This window comes from Pungitius pungitius, chromosome 14, assembly GCF_949316345.1.
Source record: "Pungitius pungitius chromosome 14, fPunPun2.1, whole genome shotgun sequence".
Taxonomy (NCBI): domain Eukaryota; kingdom Metazoa; phylum Chordata; class Actinopteri; order Perciformes; family Gasterosteidae; genus Pungitius; species Pungitius pungitius.
The window spans coordinates 4,831,448-4,851,525 of NC_084913.1; the positions used below are offsets into that span (position 1 = coordinate 4,831,448).

The following is a 20,078-nucleotide window of genomic DNA, read 5'->3' on the forward strand; positions in this document are numbered from 1 at the left end:
TTGCCACATCCTTACGTATTCCTCGATGGGGTCTCCAGTGGTCTGGGCGTAGGTGATGCGGTATTGCGTGACGGGACCGTCGGCATGTTCCCAGCTCACAGACAGGGTGCTCGTGGTGGGGTCATACACGCGCAGGTTCCTCGGACCACTGCGGGGCACTGAGCATGGAAACGTGCGAAAAGCGAGGTGCGATCGTTGAAGGAACTACACCGGATGGTTGGAGGGTGGACCTATGAACACGGAGGCAAAAAGGTTCTCACGTGTCTTTCCGGCGTCGCTGATAGCGGGTCCTTCTCCGTCGCTGTACAGTGCGACCACTCCCACGTTGTAGCCGGTGTTCGGGAGCAGCTGCTCCAGAAAGGCCTCGGTTGTGCTCCCTGGTATCAAAACCTGCGGAGAGATATTTGCGCATGAGACGCAACCCGAAGAATCTCAGTACTTTTTAGATTTTCTGGTAAGCTGGCACCTTAGCTGCTTTGACCCAGTTTGACCCGTAACAACAGCTTTGTTGCATACGGCTACCTTCTGTTAGGTAACTTGAGTTAATTGGAAGGCTTGAGTTAACCTCTCTGATCAGGTCTGGCATTGCTGATGCTGGTAAAAACATCCTGAAAATCTCCAGCTAATAACAAATTTGATGGTGCCAGCTTTCAAAGGGCACATTGCAGATCATAGCTGCAGCTGCAGAAAAGGTTCTGGGCTGGCCATAAATGTGGACCTCTCCATCAATAAACTGGAAATTGCCTGACTCTTTAAATACTGTGTTTTTTTTTTAACTCCCAGTGGATAAACTGTTCTTAATGGTGCAATAACATTGGCAGATGCTGGAAGGAGCTAATGATACCATGTCAAAGTAAAGTTCTTTAAGCAACCCAGAAGTCCTGAAGATGTGGTCACACTGGTGCCAGATGATGGAAATTGTAGAACGGGGATTTCAATTTTAAAAAAGGCAGTACGGGCAAACCTGCATGCACGCAAACACGCTAACACGGACCATTTGGTGACAAGACTAATGGGTCCATTAAGCTGGTAATAACATTCTGCACCAATTTGTATACACATGTGCTATATTACACTCACCGACTCAGAGGGCCTGGCGCCACTGAGCGGCGAATAGACCACGCGGTACTGCAGCACCGGACCCGTGGCCGCCTCCCAGCGAACGTTCAGAGTGTTGGTGGTGGGGTTGAAAACCTGGATGTTCCTGACGGGGCTTCGCACCACTGCAGGCCCCGGGGGAATGTCGGGTGATGAGACGGAGACACGGAGAGCAACAAAAAAAAAAGGGGGGTTAGGATGAGGATCGGGGGCAAAAGGTCAAGCCCATACACGGCACAAAGTGGGAAGAAGATTGAGTGAGAGGAACGTTTAGACTGGGGGTCAAAGGCCGGCAACTTGAGTGGTTTGTAAAGATCGGGGAGAAGATGAGACGAGGCAGAGGAGGGATGAACAGAGATTGTTTGAAGAATGTTTCTGTTTGAATTCATGGTTTAGCGTTGTGACGTTTGACCCCGCGTTGTTTCATGGGGGTTATTTACAAGTTTTAAATGATACCTCTGAGAGTCTCACAACCAGTGGAACTCTCATTCAGTCTCATTTAACACAACGTGGTCTAGACTAGTTGTGTGGACCCACGGAACAGTGCAACATTCACATGAGAGCGCGTCAATGAATTTGCAACAACACCGTGGCCCAGTTTAAGACGTTATTTAACAATACTGCAATCAACAGGATGCTTCCTGTCGGGGGCCCCGCAGGTTAATGAATAGGATATAAAACGGTGTATGTGCAGCCCTTGTGTGAAGCTTGCCTCTAAAGGAAAAAACAAAGCAGATGTTTGGAAGCTTTGTGCTGCCCCCCCAATATAACCCCAAAAATGCACGGGAAAAACGCAGCGGGCAAAACGCGGGCAGGGAACATCCGTACTTACACAAAGTTACACAAACCCGAGCTTGTAACCCGAATTTTAAAAGGCACAATCAAGAGTCAGCTGCTTGCAAAGTCGACTCAAATAATGAGGGCTGATCCATCCTTAGAGGGTGGAATAAATTGAGGCACTGCAGTTTGAGTGCAGATGAGGACATGTTCCACAGATGCGACGGAGCTACAAGGTTAGTGGTAAAAGGCTTTGTAGCGGCATCATCCGTCACACTTTACGTAACGCATAAGAGCTCAGTTAACATTTCGAGGAAAAAGCCACAGAACATGAAGGTCCATGGTTCCAGAAGGGAAAATGGTGGGGGGGGTGGGGGGGGAACAGTAGCAGCCATGGAGCATGACCTTAGCCAAGTAAGTTGAGAGCCATAAAACACATCTCCATTCATTTCTAGCCCCTCCCCTTCATTTTCTTTTTTCCTAAACCGGAGCCAATTAGTCGATACACCCCTCCCCCCCTCCCCCCCCCATGTTCCCTATACCCAACATTATCCTGACCACCAGCTTACCCCCAAACCTATAAATGCACAATATCAGAGCAAAGACAGATGAGACATCATTACCGTCCTGCCAACCCGGAGGAATTCCTTCCTACGCAATCACCGCGCAAAGCGCTGACTCACTACCAGCACCCATTGGTGGTTGGAAATTGTGGCCAAAAAATTAAAAAAATAAAAAATCTGCTCGTCAATGAAATTCGGCCTGGAAACCGTCTTCCCGAGGAGGCCGTGTGTGTGTGTGTGTGTGTGTGTGTGCGGTGCTTACGGGTTTTGCCGCTCTCGGACAGGCGCTGTCCGTCTCCGGCAGAGTAGACGGGAACCACAGTCGCAGTGTAGACGGTATCGGACTGCAGGTTCTTCAGCACGGTTTTGAAGGTGCTGCCAGATACCTGGACCTGGACACAAGTTTACCGAGACGTTGGACTAAGGAAGCGCTTTGGCCCCCGCGTTTTGTGAATTGTGGAGCAGCCTCCCCCCCCCCCGCAACAACTCACCATCTGTTCCTGTCCTCCGGCGGCGGGGACGTAGAAGACTTTGTACTGACGCACGTTGCCCTCCGCGGCCTCCCACAGCACGTTCAGGGTGGTGGTGGTGGGGTCTGTGACCCGCAGGTTCCTAACACCGCCCAAGGGCCCTAAGGTGTGATGCATTGGAAAGGGTCAGACCCAAACAGCGCTGGGTACGTTCATCGCATCGTGAGGGGGGGGGGGGGGGTGTCAGAACTCACTGGTCTTTCCAGGGCCCTTCAGCTCCGGGCTGATTCCTTTGGCGTAGACCGCCACCACGGAGATGGAGTACTCAGTGTCAGGGGTCAGCTTAGGAAGCAGGACGGTAGTTTTCTTGCCTCCAACTTGGGTCTAGCAGGGATACGTTTCCATTTAAGGTCATGGCTTTAACATGTATGTTGTATGTTATCACAGATGCAGTCAAAGGTTTGGTTTCATCCTACACGTGGTTGTGATTAATCAAACTACTCAATCGAGAGTTTACTGGTTAAGTTGTTTACCAAAAAAAGCCAGATGCATTGTTTACGATTTATACATCAGTCTCACCGTCGCTTTCAAAAAATCTTTTAGCCATTCCAGTATCCACCGAGGGAAAAGCTCTATCAGATGGGATCAAGAGTCGAGCGGCTTTGTGGGTGCATCAAAGTGATGTCAATAACCTGGTGTGTGATAATGTGACCGCCGGTGCTTTGAAATTCTTCCTTAATCCTCTGTGGGTTCCTTTAATCGCTGTGCAGTCTTTTATGAGCAAATTAAAACAAACACAGAAGGGAGGAAGTTCTATAATTTAGCACAACAGTAGTCTTCTAAATGTGTTTTGGACTTTTCAGGAGAAAAACAAGACCAAATAAATGCTCTCTTTTAAATGTTGACATGTTGTGCTAACCCTTTTTGCAGCTTTCCATCACTCTTTCAGTGTGATTTTACCGAAGCAATTATCCCAAAATGAATCAAGTACCAAAGAGGAGAACCTTTCACATTGTGTTCAAAGGGAAAGTTATGGTCAGCTGTGACACCAGCCGAGCCAAAGGCACATTTTGCAAAAGAATTCTGAAAATCTGCTTAGACCTTCAGTCGCCGTCTCCAGAATGACAAACGCTGTCTGTCATCTGGAACTTATTTTGAAGAGAGGAGAGAACGGCGGGACGGCATTTGCAAGATTTGTGATGAAAGCAACTTAGTGCGGCACTATTTGACACACATGGCACAGTACTCTCTCATTACACAAACATACACTGAACAAGAACATTCCATTTTCCGTGTACACACACACACACATACACACACACACACACACAAACTGTGACCTTTCGATGACATTGTTTCTCTCTTAAATAACGCCTCACAAAGTATTACTGCACACTGGTGAGGATGAAATATACTCAACAAAGTCTGGGGGAAAAAAAAACTACCGTTGATTTAGGGGTTTGTTTTGGAGCTGATCTGTCTGCAGTCTAAACACACACTTTCGCGTGCTTGCTTGCTTTCAAGTCTGGCTTTTTGGAAAGCGACGAGAAGTGTCTGACGGCAAATTAAAACCAAATATGCGACCCGTCATCCAAAAAACTGTGTCTGGAAATATTGATAAAAACCCATGAAGGGTTTTGTCCACATTGATGCTGCCACGTCCAGACAACCGCTGAAGAGATTTATATCAGGGCAAACTAAAGGCAGAGCTAAACCAGTGGCAGCACCTGTGTTTCCTGGAGGCCGAATGACCACTGGAGGAAGAAACCGATCCGGTGATCGAGTGAAAGCTCGAGGGGCCGTGAGCGTAAGTAATAATTGATGGAAATCCGGTGAATTTGGCAAGAAGATTAAGGAGTAAGTATAAACTCTTAATTTTCCAGCAAAGCTGCTACTTCTTATATTCCAATAAACTACCGGGTAACTTCTCTACTTGACACATTTCCACTAAAAGCAGCTTGCAAATGAAAAAAGTCTCCTCTACTGCTAAGTTTCAGAAGACACAACAACCACACAAAGCCGCGTGCTGGTCCGCCGGGCGACTCACAGTCTGACTCCTGCCTCCGGCTGTGGGGACGTAAGTGATCCTGTAGTTCTGCACCCGCCCCGGAGCCGGATTCCACCTGGCGTTCAGAGTGGTGGTGGTTTCGTTGAACACAACCAGGTTTGTGGCAGGTCCGTTGGGCACTGGAAAGCGTTTCACAAGTACAACGGCGTCAGTGTCGATGCGTCACGTTGGTGCGAGCGGCTTTCTTTTCCACTGCATACGTTAAAAATATATTCTTTAAAAAGACACAGTCCTTGATATTTTGGTTCGGATCGTGGTTAAAATGTCTACCTCACGGTAGAAGAAAAGCCGGTTTATCGCTGTTTTTTATCAAGGATTGCAACTTTAAAAAAGCAAAGACAATCGGTTTTGTCTTTCCTGAGGCAGGGATGGATTCTTGTGAACAGCAATGAATGGATGGAAGGATGATGATGGATGGGCTGATAGATGCATGGATGAATGGGATGGAGAAATGGATTGAATGAATTGATGATGAACGATGCAATGCGCTTCGAAAACAAGGATTCAAATCCCCGTTGGGGCGGGGGCATGCATATTTGGAAAACCCCTCTCCAGCCATGTCATTTGTCATTTTCACTGGGTAAGAAGAGATTCAGAAACAGCCACGGGGTGAATGGTGCGGACAACGAGATGAACACAGACGAGGACACACAAACGAACGCGTCGGGTGCATCGCTGGTTGGGTTCAGGGCCCCCTGCTTGATGATGATGATGATGATGATGATGATGATGATGATGATGACGGTCGTTGAATGAACAAAAATGCTGATGACTGCTTTGAATATAAAACATGCTTCCACAACTTGAATGAAAAAAAAAAAAAAAAAACATCCTCTCGCTTTACCATGAGTATACTTACGTTTTGGACCACCACTTGGGGACCTTAGAGGCACTAGAGGCAGAAATAGAAAGGTATAATGGGCATAGCCTTTGCTAAGAATTTGGCTAATTTAAAAATGTTAGTAATTGGGCTGTCCTTCGTTTAAAGTTCAGACGGAGATTCTGTCAAACAACTGAAGCAAAGTCCTTTAACCCTGGGGAGGGGGGGGAGGGTTTCGGTCGCCATTGCAGAGTGTGAACCTTACATGTCCTCTCGTTGCCCAGCAGGTCCTCGCTCTCCGACTCGTCCGGGTAGATGGCGGTGACGGACACGTCGTAGGGCGTGTCAGGGTCCAAATTCTCCAGGACGTAGGATATCTCATCGTTGTTCAGAATTAACTGAACGAGCAAAACAAGACCACAACTTTTAGACAAAAGAAACCAAACATGAGCAACACAAGATCCACGCTGGGGTGCTTATAATTGGACTGTTGAGAAACATCTGGGTCCCCGAAGCACTTTCATCAAGAAATACCTGCATAAATTATTCGAAAAATCTTTAAAAACTGTATTTTTCTTACGGATTCGCCGGGAGAATCTCCCCTCTTGACCCAGCCGAGCCGGTACATGGCCACGTCAGGGGCTCCGTGCTCCCAGGTGGCTCTGAAGCTGGTCTCTGTGACCTCCGTGAGCCGCAGGTTCTTCGGTGCGGGAACCACATCTGCAGAATAGAAGGAGAGGAGTTAAGAGTGATGGGATGGTGCCCATTCTCCTCAATGTCATATTAATGATGAGGTGTCTCTTACCAGTGATTGCCTCTCCCAACATTGGTTGACCGGGTCCCTCGTCGTAGATCGGAGTGACAGCCAGAGAGTACTCTGTCTGGGAGATCAGGCTGTCCAACTGTCTGGTCGTCACACTTCCGTCCACTTCCAGCTGTGGAACAATCAAGTAAGCGTATTAAATATCATTGCAAATGTTGAGGCTTGAAAGGGCAAACAGCTTAAGTTGCTTTTTTTTCTCAAGCAAGACTTGAAAAACTTGAATTCCGTTCACAGCACGAGTTTCCAGGAACGCGGTAAAACAGCTGCAAAGCACTCCTTAGAAGTAGTAGAGTAGAGGGAAATTTGTGGATATTAAACTGGTCGTTTCCAGAGAACAAACGAAAAAGAAAAAAAACACAAAACAAACAAACAAACAAAAATAGCGGCTAAGAAAACCACCTGAAATACTTTTAGGAAACACCATGCTGATTTTACTGCTGTTTGTCCCATTAGGGGAATGGGAATAAACAGCAGGAGTTGCTGTTCTTTTGCTGTTTAAAGCCCAAACAGACACAGTATTTGTCTCTGTGAACCATTAAACCTTTTGTAAAATGATGCACCTGGAGGGAATACGTCCCGCGGCCTGCCTTCCATCACCTAATCCATCACGACAAACATGACATTGTGCTACTTTCCGGGCACTAGGCTGCTTTTCCCCGCATTGCATCTTCCTCCCATGAGTCACACGGGTGTTTCCATCAGTAGCGGTTTGGGGGGGGTCACCTCCACCTGATTTATGGCTAAAGAAGTAGCGAAAACGCTGAGCACCGAGTTTTCTGCTGAAACCCGAGTACTCCTAACAGGGGATATGCGTCCGTGGAGAAGCTGTCCAATCCACCCTTCAGCCCCCACAGAACCATTTTCTGATGGTCTCATAGTGTTTTCATTGGAATCGAAAACCTTCCCTCGTGTCCACGCAACCAGCTGCACTCTCCATTACGTGCTCTCAGCCAATACGTGAAGGATTCAGTGTAACATATATGTATATATATATATCAGTTTATATATAAATCAATATATGAACCTAATGGCGGAAGCAGGCAACATGCAGCGGAAGGGAAACATCAGAAAGAGCTAAAGAGGATTGGAACCAGACTCACTTCTTTTGCGTCTCCTTCCTCGGGCTTGTAGGTGATGAGGTACTTGCGAACAAGACCAGGAGCGGCGTCCCAGATAAGCCTCAACGTGCTGTGGGTGACGTCGCGAACATTCAGCTTGCCGGCAGGTGGCAGAGGCCCTGAAGTTGGGGTGGGGGGGGGGGGCAAAGGTCATCGGATTAAAGTCGAGCATTCACAAAGAAAAGGATGAGACCAAAGCGGCGGATGTGCTGCGTTGAGGGACTACGTACGTGTGACTCCCTGGTTGGTCAGCGGCTCACTGGCTAACTCGCCGTGCAGGGCAAAGAGCGAGAGCGTGTAGGCCGTGTCGGGGAGCAGCTTCGCCAGCTGGACTTCGGTCGTATCCCGTCCCACTCTCATCTGCAAACGCGAAACAACAGCGCACGGTCAGAAGGGAGAAAGTGACACGCATTGAGGCATTTGGAAGAGACCGGCGGGAGAATTGCGGGCGTTCGACACCTCGTGAAAAAAAAGATGGTGGTGTTTCGTTTGGCAAAGCTCGTGTTTCCCCCACATCTTTGAGACTAACGTTGGAGGGTGGGGCCACTGGTGGTTCTCGTCAAATGCAACGGCTGACATCTGTATTCTGTCGAGAGCTGCTTGCGTTCTTCGTGTTTGGGTGCATTGTCCTGCGTGTGAATGTTATTCCCCTGTCGTATATCCCTCCGCCCCCGCCCCCGGCCTCGTGATGCGTTCGCCCCCCAAAGGACAACCTCTCACCTCCTGCTCCGCGGTGGTGGCGTTGATGGCGCTGTACAGCAGCATGTACCCGGTGGCGCCGGCTGCCTGCTCCCATCTCACCCGCATGGTGGTGGTCTGCTCGTCGAAAATGTACATGCGTCTAACAGCACTCAGGGGAACTAGAGAAACAGGCAAGGGGGGGTCAAAGGAAACCATTATTGGCACAGTGGAAGCGGGCGGGTGGAATTTAAACTGCCCCCCCCCTCTCTCCCCCCGCTTATCAGGGATTCCTTAATTGGCGGATTGTCAGATTTACGACCAGCGATGAAAAAGACCAGTCCAATGATTCTTATATGTTTAGTTTAAACAGTTTACATTCGCACAAACAGCTTTTGCCTTGTAAGGATTTTTTTTTTTTTTAAGTGTTTTTTTCACGTGAGTCGAGAAGCCAGGAATAGAAAAAGACATACGCGTGGTCTCAGTTCCCTCGAGGGGCTCGCTGCTCTCCTCTCCCACCACTGAGTAGACGTTGATCACGTACTGTGTCAGTGGGTCGAGTCTCTGGAGAACCACCGTGGTCTGAGTGCCATCCACGAACACCTGATACACACAGAAGAGTTCAATTGCAGCTACAGGATAGAGATCTGTTGCTGTCACTGTCGTCTTGTTATATGTCACAGAGCTGTAATATATAATACATCTATGCGTGCTTTCGGACATTTTTATGGATCATTACTCATGCGCAAAGTCTGGAGACAATTCAATTCAGAGACATAACAAGCACCCTCTTTCTTTCGACTGCTTAAAGTATTTCCTAATGCTATCCATTTATGAGGAGAAATCCATCCAACAAGTTATTACTGCACTCGTGTCCATAAATAATAAAAACCTCATCATTATGTTCGCTATTTAGCAGCTGGAAAAACATCTTGCAAATTAGATTCAGAAAACAAATTGCTTTTTTCCACGCCATTAGAGCCTATAACTCATGCAATCCGTATTAGCTTCCTAATCCTCTCCTCTGTCTTGTTTCCTTGCCCTGTGTCCTAATGTAATTAGACACCCAAACAGTGCTGTTGCTGCGCATCGTTTCGCATACCTGTTGCTGTTGTCCAGCCGACGTAATGTACTCCACGCGGTACCTGTCCACCGGGCCCTCGGCGGCGGTCCAGCTGGCTCTGAAGGAGTGGTGAGTCACCTCCGATGTCCTCAGATCAGTTGGAGCGTCGGGTGCACCTCCTAACTCAGGTGGAAGCACAACAAGGGCGTGAACTGCTTAATGAGAACCACAGGGGCGACAGAAGCTCGCAAACGCGACAGCGCGTGTTATTGAGGCTACGAACCCATGTCCTCTCCAAGGACAGCTTCTTTTGGCTCTAATAAGGATAACGACGTATCAGATTTGGTTTTTGAAAGCCCTGAAGGTGCCATTCCATGCTGGGCCAGACTTGTAACAGTCTATGGTGCCATACACGGGCATGCATGTCGGGGGGAATGGAGCAGTTGGCTTGGACTATCCGTGCTTGTTATCATTAGCAGAGGCCGTCTGTACTTTCGGTGAACGTTCCTCGGTGATTCCCCTCCTTTGGTCTCGGCCCGGTGGGTTCATAACTCATACACACCTGGTCCCTTGACACTGTTGCAGAGGTTATCGGTGAGGCTGTCGACGATTTCCAGCAGGAAGGAGAAGTCGGCCACGTTGAACATGTGAATACTGTCCGGATCGGTGGCGATGGACCTCAACTCATTCTCATCGGCATTCTTCACACCTAAAGAGCAATGATGAAGATAGTAGTTTTGAGCACTTTGAGAAGTTGCACGCAAACAAACAGGCAAGGTTTGTTTTCACTTACCGACGGCGTAGAGCTCAATGCCCTGATCGCGCAAGTTCTGAGAGTTGAGGATGACGTCGTCCTGGGATTTTCCGTCAGTGATCAACACGCCAATCTTTCTGGCTTTGGGTCGCATCCCGACGTTCTCCTTGAAATTGTTCTGGAGGAGGTAGTTCAAAGCCAGGCCTACAACACCGAGACACACAAAGTTCACTTTCATCCCGATAGTCACGCGATACAACATTTGCCACTGGGCTGATTGGGGGTTACAGATTAAAAACAAATCGATCCAAGTACCAGTCAGGGTGTTTCCTCCTTTGTAAGGCAGGTTGGCCACAGCATCCAGGAGAGATTCCCGGGTTGGATGAGCATCCAGGTGCCATTCGGTCTTCGGGTCTCCACTGTACTGCGCGAGACCTAAGGACACAAGTGTTACACCAATGCAAAGAGAACACTCCTTTGTGTTTCATTGGAAATAAATTGGACTATAACTAGTTGCTAGTTTTGGTTGAACCCACCGATTTGGACCCTTTCCGGACCGATTTCAAAGACCTGCACCATACGGGCGATGAAGGAGCGAATGGTCTTGAAGTTGAGACGTCCAATACTCCAGGAGCCATCGACCAGCAGCACAATGTCAGCTTGTGCGGCGGTCTTACAAGTCACATCTGAGAGGGCAAAACATCAGGGCCTTAATTTCACAAATATGAAGGTCTGATATGATACATATGACAAGATGGTGTTCAACTTGTACACACAGGTAGTGCGTGTGGAATTGTAGTGAAAGAGGTACATAAATAGGTGTGAGGGGTAAAGAAGAGAAGAAGGGGAGAGTTCAGTTTTTGGCATTTAACAGAAATAAAAACGCATCGAAACATTCCCCAAGTTGCAGACAAATGATACATTTACAAGCAAGTAGTAAAACATCCCCTCTTTTCTGGGGATTTTTATCAGACAACTTCAATTTTCCAGGTGTTGTAATGATCATCTTCTTGTCTTGTGGCATGTCGAGGCAGTGTTTCTCTCTGGGTTGTTCCTTTTTGCGTCCACGAGTTAGTCCCAGGGGCAAGTCAGGCCCGCGACATATCAAAGGCCGCCGATGGGAGAGGGCCTTACTGCGCTCCCCCAGAGCAGCGCGGTGATGCGTGATGACAAGGGAGGCATCCCATCCGCTGTACCTAAAAGGAGGGCTGCAGATGTGCTTTGGAGATATGCAGATGTTGCACTAACTGCAACCGTCTGCAACTGAAAACAGGTTATATGTTTGATTTACAGAACCGTTTGCTCACACAGAAAAGCCCCCCCCCCCCTCCCCTGACAGACAACCAGCTGTCAGACATACCCAAGCAAGGGAACACAGAAGAAAAACCATAATCAAAATAACGCCTGGATCTGCCGACTATACTTTGACTAGAAGGAAATGCAAAAAGAATGGGAAGATGATGTAACGCTTTTGGTGGAGTTAATTATCTACTGCGACTAAAATCACTAAATAATACAAAAGCGAAGGAAAGCGAATGTTACTTAGGACTTTTGAAACACCCAATGAACTCCAGAGACCAAATGAGCGCTGGCGTGTTGTCACTTGATGGGAAGCGTTGGATTCTGTATTCTCTGTGGATCCTAATCTGCCTCCTTGTTAGGACCCGGCCTGCCTTTCAGCGGTCAAGCTGACCTTTCAACAGAACATTTCTTCCTGCCTTTCACACTCACTGCTGGCCGTGCTTTGACTCGCGAGGTAGTAAAAAAAAAAAAAAAAAACTCTCATAACTGCAAACAGATTGTACGTGCAGGGCCTGAATCTACACAAATGAAAAGCAGAAGCCTGAAGCGACCAAACGATTCGATTTGACCAAAGGCATTTAAGGAACCTCTTTAGCTTTTACGGGCCGTGGGTTTGGGGCCTATTTTCCTAAGCAGAAGTTTACTATGTGATACAGTCTCCAATGTTTGACTGTTGCTGCCCATAGACATAACATGCTGGAGACGCCGCCTTAAAGGCAATGACGGGAGTAGTGGCAGAACGACTGAACGCCATGTTGTTCTTTAGCATTAAAACATGGTTTATCCGGTGGTTCCTTGACCATTTTCGACAACAGGCTAGTTGCATTGTAGAGTATCAGATAACTTTACCTGATGCCACATAGGGAGGAGGCTCAGGTGCATCGACGAGAGTTGTTTTCTCCTCTCCAGCCAAAGGCATACTCTCCCCCCCTTCAAACATACCAAACACATTCACCGTGTATTTGGTACCAGCTCTGCAGGCCAAAAAAAAAGAGACATATTTCAGATATTTCTTGACATGACATACTGGAGAATATTGTTTCAAAGTTCCTTATGACGTTGAGATTCCACACCTCAGCTCCTCAAGGACCACGGTGTTGTCATAGGGACCAACCAGAAGTTCCCCCAGGTCGATGTCTTTGCCCGAAGGGTGGAAAATGACTTTGTAGCCCTTAACATCGCCAGGAGCATGGTCCCACGTGACACGGAAACTGGTCTTGGCAGGCTCTGAAGTCTGGAGGTTCCTCGGTCCTTTATAAGGAGACACTGGGGAGAGAAGACGATTGCATACGTGAGTAAATGACTCAGGACCACTGAAGGAATAAATACTGCACCGTGAGACGTTTACGATGTTTATGCAGTGAAGCATAAACTCTTCGTAAACCTGGCGAACAAAAAAAAACCACGCACGTGTTGTTCCTTCTCCCTGCCTGGCTTTGCCCTCTCCAGAGCGGTACACCGGTAGGACGGCGATCTCGTAGGTGGTGAGCGGGCTGAGGTTTCTCAGCACAGTGTGCTCGGTGCCGGCGGCCACCTTGGTGGCCAGCTTGCGCCCTCCCGCCGCGGGTTTGTAGGTCACGCGGTAGTTGAGGACATTCCCGGGTGCGGGTTGCCACGTCACCTTCATGCTCTTCTCCGTCTCTTCAGAGACGACGATCGTTCTGCCGGCCGCTGAGACTGCGGGGAACCGAGAGAAAAAAAGAAAGAAAAAAGGAACAATAAGGTTAAAGGCGGGAGAAATTATTAAATGATGATCTGAGAGGAAAATGTGGATTTCGGGCCTCGTTCAGGCGGGATGTGCTAAATGTGCGTGTTTTCCCAGTATACCTTTGGAAATGTAAGCATCATGGCTTTCCTGTCGGTAAGTAAACTAAACAATAACACGCTCGGCGAGCTCAGTCTTTCTTCTGGATATCTGCTCGGTTTCCAAATGCGTGTGGACACAAACCTACCCGAAATTTACGTGATGTTTTTATTTGAAAGGGTGAACACTTAGACGCCTTGTGAAGTTGAGTAAAGCCAGCGCTCGAAGTGCTCACCAGGAAATCGCACCAGAACTCTTTGATTCTGCTGCCTTTACTTCTTTCTTTTTCTTTTCCTTTACTCTAAACATCAGGTCTTATGAGCGATTCATCATCAAATGACGCTCTGGTGGATTTCCAAATGTGGCTTTTTTTTTTTTTTTCTGCGGCACAAGCACAATATGTTGTGTAGCTCACACCCTTTGAAGTTTAGGTTGGAATTTACAGGCCAAGTAAAATAATGTAATTTTAACATTACATTGATAATGAACTGACGCAGTGTAATATGGTAAAGAATAAGTGACAAACCTAACAAACAAAACGAAATGAATACAAATACGTAGCCAGAGATTGCTAATGGCCGCCAATACACATGCCCACATGTGAACAAGGGGAGTACTGGCACATTTCTTTTCCCCTTCAAGCCCCGAGCAAAGCCACGGCTCTCAATTTTCCATCGTGCTCCATTGAGTTTTTTTAAACTTATTTTCAGAGCAGAATGGTCCGAAGCATCAAAACGAGCAGTTTCAGAGCGAGGCACTTTTATTAAAACGAACACAATCCAAGTTTGTCTTGTTTGACTCAAAGAGACCCGTGATTGTAAAGCACAAGAAAAGATGATGATTTTTTTTTTTTTTTTTTCGGGGAGTGTACGGGGAGTTTCACCGCCTGCCAGAATCAATGAACAGTAATGATGGTTGGAAATATTTCTTTCCAAGAGCACATTCCATTTCACCTACTGATGGACCAATTCCCTCCCAACTGGTGCGATTTTCCGCTCAATGTGCTTTTCTCCTCCGAGCCCGAGTGTAGTCTAACGAGAAGGAGGCCGAGGCACCTACGCGCCCCCGAAATCTCCCACGAAACCGCAGTCGCAGGCGTGCTCGGGCATCGCGTCGCCTCCGAAACACGCACGCAAGACTCTCCATACCCGGCGGCTCACGTGACCTCCGGGGGCAGCTTTGAAGTGTTGCCTCTCAACTGGATTGAGTTTGTGGTTTCCCCCCCCCCCCCCCCCCCTCGTGGTCGCAGAGCGTTCTCGACTGCTATGTTAACCTCGGCGAACCCCGACGCAGTGCTACTACCAAAGTGTCGAGAAAGAACCGCCGGAACTCACTATCTGTGGTTTCCTCTCCGACCAACGGCTGACCCTCTCCCCGGGCGTAGCCGGCGAGCACAGACACCTGATAGCGTGTCTCCGGGGTGAGACCCTGGAGGACTGTGGCTGTGGCGTCTCCCGGTATCGTCTTCTCTCCGGCCTCCTCCGTGAACAGGGACTTCCAGGTGACGCGGTACTGGCGGACGTTGCCGGGGGCCGCGGCCCAAGACACGGCGAAACTGGTGTCCGTGACGTCTTTGGTCACCAGGTCTCTGGGGGAGCCGAGCTCTGTGGGGGAAGGAAGAGGAGGCGGGGTTAGAAACGAGAGCGTTTTGCTCAGTGGATACGGAAACGGAAAAGAAGGAGCGCTACGGCTTTACTTGTGTTTACCTTGAAGACTTCACTGAGGTTTTTCTTTGATTTGAGTTGCTCCGATGCACAATAATTGAACTAAGGTGGCAGCGTTGGTGCTTAAAGTACCAAAAGGCTTCAGGGAGCTCCAGGCAAGTATGGGCTTTTCCAGGTGGTGTGGATTTCTACTGCAGGTGTATGAAGGGGGCCCGAGACTCAAAATACACAAAACTAAGAACCCCAGCGATTTACCATTATAAAAGGACTCATTTGTTTCTGCGTTAACCCCTTGGGATCCGTCTGATCATCCTAATTTTCTCCCGTCATTATCAAACAGTCCTGGAAAAATGTCTGCAAAACTAATCATAAATCACAGATCCTCAGCGCCTCCCCCGGCTGCACTTAAAATGTCCCGTTTCGAAACAGAGGACACCCGATCCACTAAAGTGTGTTCGCTACTATTGCAGATGTTCGCCTCCCCTTCACTCACTTTTCTTGACGGACCGACATGAAAGCAGAAATGCACAGAATCAGAGTTTAGGGGATTTTGTGGTGGCCAGCCAATAGAGCAAATAGGAGGGATAACCCAGTTGAGATGGACGAACACTACGGGTTTGGCTGCCTAATAAAAAAGGAGCTTCATCTACCATGAGAAGTCTCCCACACAACCTCCGCGATCCTGAACCAGGGCCCTAAGCCCCTACAAGCCAGCACCTAATGACAATATAATCGCAGGAAGATGCAGCTGGGTGGTCCTCCTCAAACCTCATTCATCAGAACTCAAAAACTGGGATTTATTAAGGAAAAAAAGCCAAAAGAAGGATGAGATGCATGACAAACCTTCCTAAGTTCTAAGTGTAATCATTTGGAAAAAGCCACCGCACCGCAGAAAAAAGAAGCCCATGTGTCTATCTATCACCTTTCGAGTGCCTTTCCGTATTTTCTGTGTTGGAAACTGATCTGAACGGCAATAACAGCAGCAGCGCCGCCTGCCAAGCGCAGCGTTCTGCGCCTTGAGCGTGGAGGCCCGGTTATGAAGAGTAATGGCCACGGCCACAAACTAATGAAGAGTTCCAGATTCCGGAGGAGCACGAAAACATCGTGAGCACTTATAAATACCCGGGATCGTTCCATCAAAAAGGGGCCGTCCTCGCCAGAGCCAAAAGGAATAAACGTGACGGACTTTTCCGCCTGTGTGTGAATCGAGGGGAAAAGGATCACACGATAATAAGTTCTGCAGACAGCGGCTCACTCTTTCATCGCCGCTTGGAGGCGAGCTAAAGCGAAGTCCACATCCACGAAAACACATGGCCGACAGGCCTGGCAAAGCATTTTTTAAATGTGATGTTGGGTTACAGGGTACGTTTATTAATCGAGCTTCAGGTTTGTTTGATGGAAGCATTACAGATGTTTACTTATTTGGAGATGTGTTTCCCAGTAGTATAGTGCCAGTAACATAACAATACAATATCATTTCATGCTGACAAAGACCTTCTGGATCTCCTTATTTACTGTCTAACCCCCCCCCCCCCCTTCCCAGCCTTCCCCTCCACACAACCTCACCCAAACTGTACCCACCCTTCAAGAAGAATGATACTCCAAAATTACAACCTAGGATAGAAGCGGATCAAACAAAACACATTGACATGACAGCCTCACCCTCATCTCTAGAAAACCACATCGTCTAAAGAGATTCCATGCAGGGCATGTGCTGACATAACCTTCACATCTGCAGCCAAACATGTCTGAGGCTTAAAAAAAAAAAAACTATAAATGACTGCAGATCAGAACGGCAAACAAAATAACAAAGAAACACTGCCGGCTCATGTTCTGAACATCGTCCTAATGATTTTTACATGGCCATTGGATCCTTCACCCCATTGCACCGCTCTACATCTTAATTCACCACCTTGGAACTATGTAGTCAGCCCGAAAACCCGCGCTAATGCCGACTCAAACTGTCTTAGCACCCCCCCCTCCCCCCCCCAAAATCCTTTCCTCAAAGTGCCATCTCAGCACTGGCATCCCGCTTCAAACTTTCCGTCCTTTATTGCTGAGACACATGCATCGGAGCCACGGGGGCTGAAGCCTCCGGTGAGAATGTGCCAACGTTGCCCGTCTCTCTGGCACATCACTTCAAACCTTCAGAGCGGTGGAGGAAAACCACCGAGGGAGCCTGGCTCTGCCCAAAGGGTTCACAAAGACGTTGCTCTGAGAGGGAATTAAAACCAAGATGCTGCCGCTTCACCTGTTGTTGAGCTGCTGTCCACGTTTAAGATAGCAAAAAGAATTTCCTTCTGGCTGTGTTATGCCGGTAGGTCTGTATTCGGAGGTATTGGTGCGATGCTTCGGGGCCTTTTGAACTTTGCGCTCACGGAGACTGGCTTTTTTTTTTTATCCCCTCTGAGGCATTCTGGCTGACACTTTGAATAAACCCATTTTCTCTTACTCATCCTCGCCCCGTCTCTGCCTGTGCCTGTCCATTGCCCCTCCCTGGAAGAACAGACAATTCTCCCTGTGACCAGACACAGACAGACAGCCCTCTTAGGTAACGTCTTCCAGATGCTGGATAAAAAATTAAAAAAAACCTCTTTTTAAGTAAATAATTTAGTCATGTTTGAGTATAATATCAACATATGGGATGTTCCGCTCAGCATTCACAACGACACCTTCTATGTCCTCCCTTCTGAGTCATTTCAGGATGTTTGGTCCTACTCAAGGCTTCTGTATTGGCTACCATCCACCGTTAACCACAAGGGAGGGCTTTGTGCAAAGCAGCTCTTTCCCAAGTCTTGCCTACATGGACTTCACAGAGAGGGTCCCTCAGTGACTGGTCCTCAAAACAATGAGATCAGTGTGGGGGCCTCGTGACGTCATGAGAGTCGAATAGTGCTGGCTAAACAAAATGCTTTGTCGTGAATTTTCGCCTATGGGGGTGTTTGCTTGATCACAGCACAGAGTTGACATGTGGAAACGGACTCAATGATCAAAACCAAGCCCTTTGGTCAGTGTGGGAACAGCTGAAGCACTTATCAAAATGTACACACATTATTATTTTTACTTCAGATGATAGATAATCTTTGAGGGGACAGAGCATAAGCCCAACTCCTCTTACAGAGCGTAGTGCCAGAATCCAGGTGGTAAACCTCAGTAAAGTTCAAACAGGCCCTGGAATGAGGACCTCTCTGCTGCCAGGAATGTAAGGAAGCGACATGAAGCAATCAGAACTTTGCTCTTGGTATTCCGAAGAATAGATTAGCTTTGACATGCACATGGGCTCAAACTGCGTTCAAAGGGGAATCTATTTCAGTGTGAGTTACACATGGACGTGATTATAGACAGACATTTCATACACAGTTTACTGGCTCAGCAGCCATAAACTGAACTAACGGAAAGTCAGAGATATTCTCTTCTGTGGGATAAGGCACCTTGATTGTTGTTTTGTCCCACCGGAGGCGAAGCCCCCCCCCCCCCCCCCCGCCATCTCTCTGAAAGGAGATCTTGTTGAAGTTCTTTCCTGTGGTGTGACACTACAACAATCCCTCTTCCCACTGTGTGAAACCAATAGAAGACCTGCCCCACGTTGTGTCTTCTACACTGACTGAAAACCGCTAACAACACAAATAAGATCTCTGTTGTTGCGTTTTGGAGTAGGATGGCCATTGTCAGAACAATTTGTTAATTCCCCATTAAAAAATGAACGAATAACAACTGACAATAGGTATTAGATATCTTCCATGTGTCTTATAAACCACTGTAAAACAACCCTGGCTTCATCTCAGACAGACCAAGATATATAGGAACTACCAGCAGTCATACGGCTGTCAACACAATAGAGCAGAACACACAGTGGTGGCCGGCCAATAGAGGTGCAATGGGTGTGTTTTAGGTACTTTAATTGTTATGCACAATCATTTTCCCACTCAGTGGATCCCACTTGCTGATCCACAAAGCATGTTGAACATTCCTGTCACACACTGACTACAGCAAACAGTCCCGCCATGCTCCAAAGGTTTCAAATTAGGCCCTACCCTTACCTTCTAAGGTGGTTCCTGTTCCCAGGAGAGGATCACCCAAACCGGAGGAGTAGCGGGCACTGACAAACAGCTCATATTCAGTGGCTGGTTGGAGGTTCTTCAGCACAGCCTGGGTAGTCCCTCCCTTGACAGACACCTCCTTCCGTTCACCGCCCTCGGCGGGCTTGAAGGCAATGCGGTACTGAAGAACATTTCCTCGAGCGGCCAGCCATTCCAGCTTCATCGTGGATACGGTCTCGTCGGAGACGCGAAGGTTACGAGGAGAGCCGCGTTCTGAAAGACAAACAAAAAATGTATCGGACGTTTATTTATATCCATTGTGCAGAAACACAGGTTTCATACAACGGGTGGTTTTCCACGACTCACCTTCTTTGGTCGTTCCATCTACTTGCATCTCGCCTCCTAAGCCTGTGGCATACTCAGCAGACACAGACACACGGTAGGTGGTCGAGGAGAACAGCTCTTCGAGAACTATGTTTGTCTCCGATCCAATGGTTTGGGCCTCCAGTGTTTCCCCAGCACCACTCAGTGGGATGTACGATAGGCGATATCTGATCACCACACCTGGAGCAGCTTGCCATGACACCCTGAAGCTGTTGGTGGTCTCCTCTTTAACTTTGAGGTTTCTTACGTTCCCTTTTTCTGAAAGGCAAAGAATATTTTATATCCTAAACATTGTCATTCCGATGACTATTTCGGTATTTGGCGCATTAGGTAACGTCCGGTAACTGAATTTCTCTTACCATCTAGAGTGGTCTCTTCACCACTCAAAGCAAAACTGTCTCCTTTCTCATACTGAGCAAAAACGTTGACCTCGTAGGCAGTGAGGGGGATTAGATGAGGCAGAACGGCTGTGGTGGTATCACCAGGCACTGCTATGGAAATGTAGTCTGCAGTCACATCTTCAGCCTTGCGGAAACGCACCATGTAGCTCAAGACCGACGTAGTAGGAGCTCTCCAGGTGGTACGGAAGCTTCTGGAGGTAACCTCGGAAAACACCAAGTCACTGGGTGGAAGCAGACCTGGAAATGAAGAA

General features: G+C 48.0%; 1 protein-coding gene across 4 annotated transcripts in view; it reads right to left on the reverse strand.

The window, feature by feature from the left end:
- Window positions 1-20,078, reverse strand: part of LOC119227598 (collagen alpha-1(XII) chain-like) — a 46,926-nt gene that overhangs the window by 17,694 nt on the left and 9,154 nt on the right. For 2 of the 4 annotated variants that reach the window (XM_037486511.2, XM_037486513.2), the window contains exons 11-37: window positions 19,786-20,064; window positions 19,409-19,684; window positions 19,043-19,315; window positions 14,673-14,942; window positions 12,945-13,211; window positions 12,608-12,800; window positions 12,384-12,508; window positions 10,769-10,918; window positions 10,548-10,667; window positions 10,272-10,436; window positions 10,041-10,187; window positions 9,518-9,657; window positions 8,889-9,018; window positions 8,458-8,597; window positions 7,968-8,097; window positions 7,720-7,856; window positions 6,602-6,731; window positions 6,377-6,516; window positions 6,062-6,194; window positions 5,836-5,868; window positions 4,956-5,095; window positions 3,163-3,292; window positions 2,930-3,069; window positions 2,701-2,830; window positions 1,081-1,223; window positions 261-390; window positions 16-158 (exon numbers count right to left, since the gene is read on the reverse strand). In XM_037486511.2, coding sequence (XP_037342408.2) covers window positions 16-158; window positions 261-390; window positions 1,081-1,223; window positions 2,701-2,830; window positions 2,930-3,069; window positions 3,163-3,292; window positions 4,956-5,095; window positions 5,836-5,868; window positions 6,062-6,194; window positions 6,377-6,516; window positions 6,602-6,731; window positions 7,720-7,856; window positions 7,968-8,097; window positions 8,458-8,597; window positions 8,889-9,018; window positions 9,518-9,657; window positions 10,041-10,187; window positions 10,272-10,436; window positions 10,548-10,667; window positions 10,769-10,918; window positions 12,384-12,508; window positions 12,608-12,800; window positions 12,945-13,211; window positions 14,673-14,942; window positions 19,043-19,315; window positions 19,409-19,684; window positions 19,786-20,064 — 4,334 coding nt within the window. The remainder of the gene's footprint in view (window positions 1-15; window positions 159-260; window positions 391-1,080; window positions 1,224-2,700; window positions 2,831-2,929; window positions 3,070-3,162; window positions 3,293-4,955; window positions 5,096-5,835; window positions 5,869-6,061; window positions 6,195-6,376; window positions 6,517-6,601; window positions 6,732-7,719; window positions 7,857-7,967; window positions 8,098-8,457; window positions 8,598-8,888; window positions 9,019-9,517; window positions 9,658-10,040; window positions 10,188-10,271; window positions 10,437-10,547; window positions 10,668-10,768; window positions 10,919-12,383; window positions 12,509-12,607; window positions 12,801-12,944; window positions 13,212-14,672; window positions 14,943-19,042; window positions 19,316-19,408; window positions 19,685-19,785; window positions 20,065-20,078) is intronic. The other 2 variants (XM_037486512.2, XM_037486515.2) reach the window with 2 other exon arrangements.